The sequence below is a fragment of the Fulmarus glacialis genome, unplaced genomic scaffold (assembly GCF_000690835.1).
Source record: "Fulmarus glacialis isolate BGI_N327 unplaced genomic scaffold, ASM69083v1 scaffold7920, whole genome shotgun sequence".
Taxonomy (NCBI): Eukaryota; Metazoa; Chordata; class Aves; order Procellariiformes; family Procellariidae; genus Fulmarus; species Fulmarus glacialis.
This window is the reverse complement of record NW_009188389.1, coordinates 86,371-96,406: the sequence shown is the minus strand read 5'-3', so window position 1 is coordinate 96,406 and position 10,036 is coordinate 86,371. Positions and strand designations below refer to the sequence as shown.

Here is a 10,036-nt window from a genome sequence, read left to right as displayed (position 1 = left end):
GTGTGGCTTACTTTAAGGAACCTGTATTCTTATCAAAGACAGAGTATGATTATGTCCTTAAAAATTATACAGCTAACTGCAAAATTTATTGAATTGTCTGAAATTAAAATTACAGTCCTCTTTTCTTGGATGTGAATAAAAACACTTGACTTTGGTATTGTAAGGACTGCAGTTAGTGTCTTTGGAGGGGAAAGCAGTCTGTGCAGTCTGCCACCAGGTTGTTTTTCTCACGATATACTTTTTTTTTCTGCTGCTCTTAACATTAGTATCACTTACTGAAGCTGTTTCATTTGTTGGATAGACGATGGGAAGGTGGAGATCCAGGTGTATCCAGTCAGAAGACACCAACTACTATCCTCCTAACACCAGAGAGAAAGTTTCATAGCTTTGGGTATGCAGCAAGAGATTTCTACCATGACTTGGATCCCACTGAATCAAAGCACTGGTTGTATTTTGAAAAGTTTAAAATGAAGCTACATACCACCGGTGTAAGTAATAACTAACTCTCTTGGATAATTGTGCATTTGCTACTCGAATCTTCTTCCTGTGGACAGTGATAGATTTTGCCTAAAGATTGTGAACTAGATGTGAAGCAGTTCTATTTCTAAGTTTAGAGAGTAAATAAAGTAAATTAAACTTTTCAGTTGACATTATGATTCATTTTGCCTCTCACTCCATTTGGTGAGCAGATTTTGCCAGCCTTCTTACTAGATCTTAGAAGTTCAATATCTGCTTTGCTTAGACCTTCATGTCCTCATTTTCCTGGGTGAAATTCATAGCTGTCTAGGGAGTTCTCCATGAGGTCGGTTTGTTCTATAAATTTACTCAGAAAGCAGAAGTAGAATATAAGAGCTGTGCTGAACTCTAGTGCAGAGAAGCAAATTTACTCAGAGTTCATTGTCAAAACTGCAAGTGCAAATCATGCTGTTAATTTGACCTTATTCCTACTGATTATATTTTTGTCTTTTAAACTAAGCCATTCTAGAGTTTTGGGACTTGGCCAGTACTTTCTGTATTGAGGTGTTTTCTGGTTTCATGTGTTGGTGGAAAGCCAAAAATCTATGCTTTTAACTCTTAACTTGGATTAAATATCTTGCATGTGCAGATTTGTTGCAATTAATTACAAATACATTTGTTGTAATTATTTAATATTTAGTCCATATTTCTCTCTTTGCCTGTCGTTATTTGTAGACATGATAGGTGTTTAAAAACCAAGTCTAAAATAAGCGGCAAATGTCATGCTCCAGGAAATTCAAGTTATGAGTTAGATCCTCTTCAGAACAATTTTGTCACTTTTTCCTAGCCAGATGGATGAAGAATTCCCTTTCCTCAAGCAGTGGGAATTAATTTCGTGTTTACCTTTTCCTTTTAATAACTTCCAGTTATTTTCTTTCATGTAGAATCTTACCATGGAGACAGACCTGACAGCTGCAAATGGCAAAAAAGTCAAAGCACTTGAGATATTTGCTTACGCTCTGCAATTCTTTAAGGAACAGGCATTAAAGGTAGGGTAATGCTTCCTTATCTAGATTTTCAGTATTTATAGCTGATATAAATGTGAGCTTAACACTGCTAACCTTGCCAAGCTTTGACCTCAGTAGTATTTGATGTAAACAAAGCAAGGCAGCTGTAGAAACTCTAGGCAGGCTGTGGACTCTGGGAGCTCACAATAGCCTGAAGTGATTTCCCCTTGCCCAGGATTCAATAATAGTAAGCGTATCACTGTGATGCAGAGTTCTGAATATCTTCTTACTGGTTTAAATATTTTCTACTGCTTTTTTTTCATGAAAAAACATTGATTTGAAAAGAAAATTTAAAAGTGCAGGAGCTGAAGCTCAGGAATTAAATTTGAGACTGGGTCTTGTCCCCGTCCCCTACACTTCTGCTGCTGGGATGATGGATTGTTCTGTGTTCACGCAAGGTTCTCTCTTATGTTAAAGAGTTGGCACTGTGAAACGCAATAGGATGGGCACCTGCTGATGCCTCCTGCCTCAACCTGACTTTGTCTTCACTGATTAAGCAAAGGGAAGTTGGATGAGCTGGATTTATTTTGTAATAGAAAGATTATTAAAAGCTCATTTATAATTTGGTGACTTGAATCTCACTGTGAGTCGGTACAAAGATGACCTGCTGAGGTGTACAAGCTGACTAACCTGGTGGAAATAGTGTAATTTTGCCAGTGCAATGATCTGTAAAGGCCGCTTGATTGCACTGAGAGGTACAGTATATTCTGTACCTCTATGTGGAATTCTGCACCAGCACAGATATATAGCCTCCATTACCCAAACCAACTCAAGTACCTTTGCACAGCACTCCTTTATTCTGTTTTACACAGTTAAACTGTAGTATGTGTGCCAAAGAGCTGCAATTAGGCTATGGTATTTTGGCCCTGTGCTGACCCTTTGCAGGGGTGAATTTCATGTTGTTGTGCTGTGATATGTTATTTGGTTGCCCTGATCCTGGATGCACGTTTATGCAGAAAATCCAACAAGCATTAGGGAGAACCAAACAGTAAGACAGGAATCTGTTAGGGGTTTAATTTGTAAATTCATACTGTGTTCTGATGGACATTTATGTTGCTTTTTTTTTTTCCTTTTCTTTTTTCCCTAGTGTGGCTGGTGTTGGTAGGGAAAATGCATTTTATTTTCCATCTCCCATTTGAAATGTTGCAATACTAATTTCTTGTAATATTCTTCTTGGGTCACAAGATTGTTTTTCGTATTCTCCTGTGAAATACATGTCCCCAGTAAACAGTTTTTGAGATTTAAAATCTCATGTAAACAGTCAACTGTGAGTTAAGTACCCATTGGCTTCAAATGCGCCACTATAATGTCAGCATATGCATGGTAGTTGCTGGGTCAAATCAGAATATTCATCCAAGCAAGCATTGTTTAAAATAGCCTTGTTGTTAAAAACTAACCTACTTTTTTGAATGGGTTTAATTTATTCTCTGTGAGATCTCAGTCTATTCTTTATGGTTACAGAGAAACAATCCTACAATTACAACTCAAATTCCTCATCTTGTCAAAGACTTATTTAACTAGATTTTGGGGTTGATTTTGGAGTCACAGACTTGAACGTGTGCATAGGCTGGGGGAATTCTTAGTGAATATGAATGCTATATGAATCCCATGTATTTGCTGTGCTGCCTGTTCAGGGCTACATCCTTTCCTGATGTTAATAAATAAATCCCTGTGATTTGTGAGTGCATGCTGAAACTAATTAGACAAGCAATGTAGATGAACTGTTACTTTGGACTATAATCTGTTCGTTCCTAGTGCCCTGTGCAGTATAAAGGTACTACTTTTCTAGCATGGATTTTTGAACTGCAGCATAGCTAAACAAACACAACACCTTGGCACAGCACATGCAGAAACATTTTTTTGCGTTCTAAAGGCCCGTTGTTCACCTTTCTGAACCTTTCCCTGTTTGGATGGAGATTTAGATAGGACATATGGTAATGACATTTTACTTGGAATCTTTCCCAAAACATGTCAGTGTATCACCTAATTTGCAAATGCAATACAGACTTTCCTCTTTTTAAGGCAAAAAAAAAAAGAAAAATAAAAGAACTAAACTAGTCTTGAACGTTTGCTTAAAGCAAAATTTTCAAGGAGCAATCAGTCATTTTTTTTAAAGGGTTTAACTGTAACTTCCCCTTGTTAACTGAGTTGTAAAAATTTGATTTAAAGGTAAGTGGTGTATAAAGAAGTCATTGAAAAATCCAGATTGTAAAACATAACGTTCATCAGTGATAACCTCAAATATTTTTCTGTGTATTAATCAAGATGCAAGTGTGAATTCTTCAAACTAACAACAAATCCCACACTATGACTAAGAATGTGCATAAATGTTCTGTAATATTCAGCAGTGCATGAGTTGCTTTTGGAAAAACTAACTTTTCTACTTCATGTTAAGCAGTAAATTTTTCTATAGGGCTCCTTGAGAAGGCATCAACCCTAATCCCAGCTTTTGGCGCAGTAAAGCATTCTTGACAGGTTGGCAATAATTCTGATTTGTAGCATAGATGTAACAGGAAAAAAATTGAAAAGAGAAAGTTACTGTTACTGGATCCAGCAGAAAATAATGTTTTCTTATAAAGTTGACACCCGTCATTTTGCATTCACCTCTGTTTTCCTTTTATTTAGGAGCTCAGTGACCAAGGAGGCTCGGACTTTGAAAACACTGAAGTAAGATGGGTCATTACAGTGCCTGCTATTTGGAAGCAACCTGCAAAGCAGTTTATGAGACAAGCTGCCTACAAGGTAAGATTACAGACTGAACATAGAAATGCCCCTGTAAAGCCCTAATTGATAGGCTAAATGATAAACTGTATTTGGGACGATTAGCTCTAGTATAAACTGTATAAAAATGGTTGATACGCTAAATGATAAACTGTATTTGGGACGATTAGCTCTAGTATAAACTGTATAAAAATGGTCTAGAAAAGAGTCAAACTAGAAACATTGAAAGAGAAGTTAACTCTACCAAGCAGTACCTTTAAGTCATACGTATTAACCTCTTAAATTCCTTTTTCTTTCTATTTACTTTTATATATTGCTGTCCCTCACTGCAGACTGATGTTTTAGTCATCTTTTTGCTGAATTCAGTGCACATGGAACAGATGCAGTTTTGAGACCCAAGGGAAAGCTGATTTTAAAATACTGGACGGAGTTTTGTTTTTTTATTTTCTTTAGGTCATCACAGACTTTTAAAGGGGGGGGGGGCGGCGGGGAAGGGAAGAGGAGGGAAAGCAAAGAGCCTCCTTGGTGGGACTTTTTTTCCAGTTCCCATTTTCCCACAGTAGGAATGAAAGGACTGTGAACCGGATAGTCTGGATATAAAATTAAATTCAAATGTTATTTTCACCAGTAAGAGGTTTATCTGCATTTAACCCTTTCCCCCCAACCCCCCCCAAATATGTGCACTTTCCATATGCGTGTCCTTTATTTCAAATTCAGTTTGCGTCTTTGATGCACGAGATGTACACAATCTTCTTTTCATCAGGATATTCATTTTCTGTTTTGTTTTATTTATTTTTGGTCAGAGACTTGCGTAACCCATTGGCAGCAGCTATGCGATGCACAGTTTGTAAAATATCTAGTAGTTCATGAGTAATTTGCAGAGTGCTTCTGGGAAGCACCCAGATTTTTCTAACTCTGTTTCTAACTATCTCTAATGTTGAGCAACATTTTTCTTAACAGTCTTTATTGTGGGATTGCTAATGCTAGTGCCAGAAGCAAAACACTCTTAAAGTTCTGATGGAAGGACGCGGTTGTAGGTAAATCCGAAACACTAGAGACCCATTCATTATCTTTGTATATTGTTGTCTGCCTGCTGTCTGTGTGCATGTGTGCTTGTGAACTGGGAGCTGTGTAAGGAGCAGGGCAGGGTAAGGTAGATCTCTTGGCATTTCTCATTTGTGGCACAATGGAATGTTGTTAATTAGTGTCTGTGTCTGTGGTTGTGTCTGTGATTGTGTACTTTTATCAGCAAGCTTGATAAATAGCAAGGATTGACAAAGCTTTTAACTTGGGGTGTGTGATCAATTGCAGGAAAACATAAGGGTTTAGGGAAATAATTGATGCTTACTTGATACACACGGTTGATTTTTTTTTAAAGTAATGGGGATGAAGAAAGAAGTGCAGAAAACTGAGAGTTCTGCATTGCCATTCAGTCTTTCAGATTCCTATTGCTGGATCCAACATGTTCCTCAAACCAGTATGTACAGATGGATCAGAAGTTGCAGCCCTTGTTGCTAGCTATTGGAACATCCAAGCATCATGAAATGAGAGCTTGTTGTCGTAAGAGTAATCGGGGCATCGAGTAGAGAAAAGTGTGAAAAGGCAGTGGTAGAAACTTTGTTACTGGAAACACACTGAAGTACAACCACTAGTCTAAACTGAAAGTTAACGAGTGGGAAATGTTAATGAGCTGTGGAAATCTGCTTGAGTAATCTGTGGTAAAATATGAACTGCTTCAGTCATTGGATCACAACGTAAAGCCCAGCCTTTCTGGAATGGTTAAGTGGTTGTCTAGGCAAAGCTAAATATTGCATGGGATTTCTAAAATCGAGTAAAAAGTGTTGTAGATCTGCATCTGCACTTAACAGCCATCAGCTTTTGTACAGCCTGCAATCTTAATGCCTCTCTGACATTCCCTCATCTCTGTTTTGCCTTAAAAAAAACATTGCTAACCTGGAAATCTTAATCTGCCCAAGGGCTCCCGCGACGCCCCCTTCCAGCTGCTGTGCTGCTTTCTCATTTGAATGAGTAATCTGGGTGTTCCCTTCAGCTCACAGTTCTTCCTCTCTCTTTCAAAATCCTGCTAATTCTGTCTGCATGACAGCTTTTCCTGTCTGTACATACTGCTGAGCTTTCATCAAAGCTGTCACTGATTTTGCATCTCGATTACTGCAACATCATTTCCTTGGCTTTGGCAACTGTAATCTGACCTGTTTTGTATCCTTTCACGATACGGCCGCTAAAGGGTTTTGTAGCCTTGCATTTGACAGGGAATCAACCTACATTTGACTCCTTCATCTGTGTCATCTCAGACATAAGCTGCATGTCCTGGACATGAACATCTGTAACGCTAACTCATTTTCCTCCTCTGAAACCCTCTCTGTTATGCCTACAAAAACTTGACCGTGATTGACCTACTGATACATGAAAACTGCTCCTCACTGCTTCTTGCTGTTACCCTGCCTGCCCCATTTGTATTGATCTATTGTACTTTTTGTATTCTTAACTCTTTTTATATTTGAGTTGTTAGCTCTTTGAAGCAGGTATTTGCTTATTCTCATTTGCCTTGCTCTCTGGGGCCTCCTGAAGGACTAAGTCTGGTGTAGAGAGCTGCGTGTCCTTATAACCTCACTTTGCTGAATCAAAATTACTTTCTTCCTGAATAACAGTCCACAGATGCTTCTTCCTGTTCCTCATGCTTAATTCCTATCTATCCAGAGATAGTTTGAAAGCTGTGTGACACCTGTTGAGGTCTGGTCACATTTGGAGAGAGCTCTGTGGCAAAAGCAGAGTGTCATCTCTGTAGGACCCACTTTGACTTAAGTTTCCTTTCCCAAAGCATATCTGCTGGGATTAGCGTGCATTGCATCTGTGTTCGTTACACAGATGAATAATGACTCTTAGGATGCATCACTCAGGTTTCCCATTGTCCCCTCCAGTGAAATATAAGGCATCATAAATAGCGTTAACTTCTCTTGTTTCTGTGTCCTAGTTGTTCTGTTTAAAATTCTTTGCTTTGGTGTAGTTCTGTCAGAAGTGCTGTATTTACCAGTATTAGAAGGAATCCCATTCTCATGAAGAACTTGCATCGTGAGTAATAAATTCAAATTGCTGATATGTTTTCTTATTTTGGAAACTTTGGCAACGTGGTCTGGTGGGAGGACTCCATCCTGCTCATGTGGGTGGGACCTGGCCTTATTCTTGTCCTTGCAGAAGCAGCCAAATGCAACTACCTGCACTGAGTCTGAGTTTTAGCCCCCAACATGAAAAGATGGCGTAGGTGTGGAGGCAAGCCACCTCCTGCTCGTGAACATGGCCTGGAATTTACAGCCTCGTCAGAAAGGCATGTGAACATGGACACAAAATCAGGATCCCACCTCTGTGTCATCTGAGTTTGCACTGACACAAGAAAACTCAGTGTTTTGTTAGTCTTGTATTACTGACAAAAAAAAAAAATCGTGTGTCCACTAATGGAAAGGTGAAACTAAAAGTATTCAAAACCATTTGTGCAGAAATCCATTGAACCTAGGTAGGTGTGAATAGTTGCTTCAGTCTTAACAGCACTTTGCTGTCTTAATATATTACTATGAGTAGCACTTTTTATCCCTTATCCAAATGAAATTCAGGCACTGTAGATTGTTTATTAGAGGAACACAGGATCCAATATTCTTGGCAGAGTGTTTCTTTTTAGTAAAGGCATTCTTCCAGCTCATCTTCCAATACAAATTCTTTGGGCACAGTAAGAGCAGAGCAGAATCTGCAGGCTGGAATTCCTTGAACATGCCAATAAGAATAAGGTTTTAAGGAATAATTTGGACTATGACAGGAGTATGTGAATGCAGAAGCTATAAAATAAGAACGTAAACCATGGCATACCAAATGCACTAAGGGCAGAGCAAAGGAAAGGGAAGGATAGTGCCTTTTCATAAACTTGCTCAAAATATTTTGTAATCTTACAAACATCAGTTAGCTGGTCTACTTAGGGATATTGAGGATTCTTTTAATGTGAACTGATTTTGAAATGGAGTTCTAGAACTCTGAAGTAGATTTATATTCCAATTACAAGTAGCAAATAAAATTGTTTGCATGGTAAGCTCCTATAAATAAACAGAGGCAATCTAGGTTATAGGATTAAGCATGTGAGCCTGAAATTCCAGAGGCTTTCTTTAACCAGCTCTTAGGCTGAATATTTATTATGTTTTCACACCAGTTTCATCATGGAATGCACATGATGAGAATTATTTTAACACATTGTGTTCCAGGGTTACGTTACATTGCAGTGATCAGTACTACCCTGCTCTGTAGAAACCTTCAGAGAAAAGTAAACAAATTTGGCGAAAGAGTAACATGATGGCACATAAAATCCCTGCTAATGAAAATGTGACGTGACATATGTTTGATTTTAAAAAGATGACTGGAGAGACTTAACCAGATTGATAGCTGTGAAGCTGAGGTACGTAAGTTGTAAGTATTTTCTTTCAGACATCAACCACATGCATCTGAAATTTATTTGTCAAGGCACAGTATAACAAGACTTCTGCTATAAACTACATAAAAAGGTAATGATGTTCAGGCATAAGCAGCACTGAGAAGCCGGTGATTTGTTTGAAACAGTACTTGTTAGTGGAGGCAGACGAGGCAGAAATGTGTTAATGCGTCAACTATCCTGATTATTTGTAGCTTCTGGGGTTCTCTTGAGTCCATGCTTTCACTTTTGTGGTATTAAGATCTTTTTAATCATAAGGATTAAAATGTTTATTAAGTGGTATGTTAGGGAGGATTCTACATTTTGTAGCTATGTTTAATCAGGAAAGGATGACTAGTTGAGGAGTGAAGATTACAGAGTGGGAACTCAGAACAGTGAGAAATGTGTACTAATTGGTCTCGGTTTACACATTTTAATTACCCAGGCAGGTTCACATGAAAGCAGAGGCAGTTGACAAAGCCGTCTGCTAATCCGGTTCTGTACGTTTCTGTTCGTCCACTTCTGTGGCACAAGTTGGAATATTTGGAGGTTTTCTTTTTATTTTGCTAAGCAAGTAGAACAGGAGGTTTTCGTAGCATTCTAGGTAAGAGTAGGTAGAGGGATCTGTGCCTGTCTTACAAAGCTGTGGAACATGTTTCTCACAATCTTAGAAATTGCCTGAAAGGGCACTGGAACCAACAGAAATAGCCAAAAATTAGAATCTTCCCTCTGCCTGGAGGAAAGACTGTGCTAGATGGGATTTTCCAGCCAAAAGAAGAAAATGACAGTCCGAAAGGCTTTAAACTACAATCAGGAGGAGTGGGGGAAGTGATAGAAGTCCACAAGCAAATATAAACCAGTGTGCACAAGTTCTAAAAAACTAGTGGGTAGGATTGTTTGTAGTAAGTTCATAGAAAGGACAATGGAGGAGGATAATAGATCACTCTAAAAGATGTCTTAGATGCCAGTATTCAGCTACAAAGACAGAGAAAAGAAATACAAGCTGAAACTGGAACTATAGTGAAAAATATTAAGGCAAAATCAGAAAGCCCAAGGTACGAAATAAGATGCAACTAACAGAAAGTAGCAAGCATATAGTTTTCTTGGCAAAACTGATCTCAGTCAGGGCCACTTGTGTCTCTTTAATAAAATCAGCTTGAGTCATAAGGACCTACGATGAGGATATTTTGAAACAGAGGGAAGGGGAGAGCCTGAGACACTAGGAGGGATACTTAAATAGGAAGAGAGTCAGGCATTGCTGTTGTGGTAGCTGGTACATGCCCATGGTACAAAAAGCATTTCTAAGTAATGTAACATGAAAAATTGA

The 10,036-nt window shown here is 38.5% G+C and overlaps 1 protein-coding gene across 1 annotated transcript in view; it reads left to right on the top strand.

Moving 5' to 3' along the window:
- Positions 1–266: 266 nt before the first annotated feature.
- The window catches only part of HSPA12A (heat shock 70kDa protein 12A), a gene marked incomplete at its 5' end in the record, with an annotated part of 30,636 nt that continues 20,866 nt past the window's right edge, over positions 267–10,036 (top strand). Inside the window, 3 exons of the mRNA XM_009578443.1 lie at positions 267–488; positions 1,401–1,505; positions 4,149–4,265. Of these exons, the coding sequence (XP_009576738.1) occupies positions 267–488; positions 1,401–1,505; positions 4,149–4,265 (444 nt within the window). The remainder of the gene's footprint in view (positions 489–1,400; positions 1,506–4,148; positions 4,266–10,036) is intronic.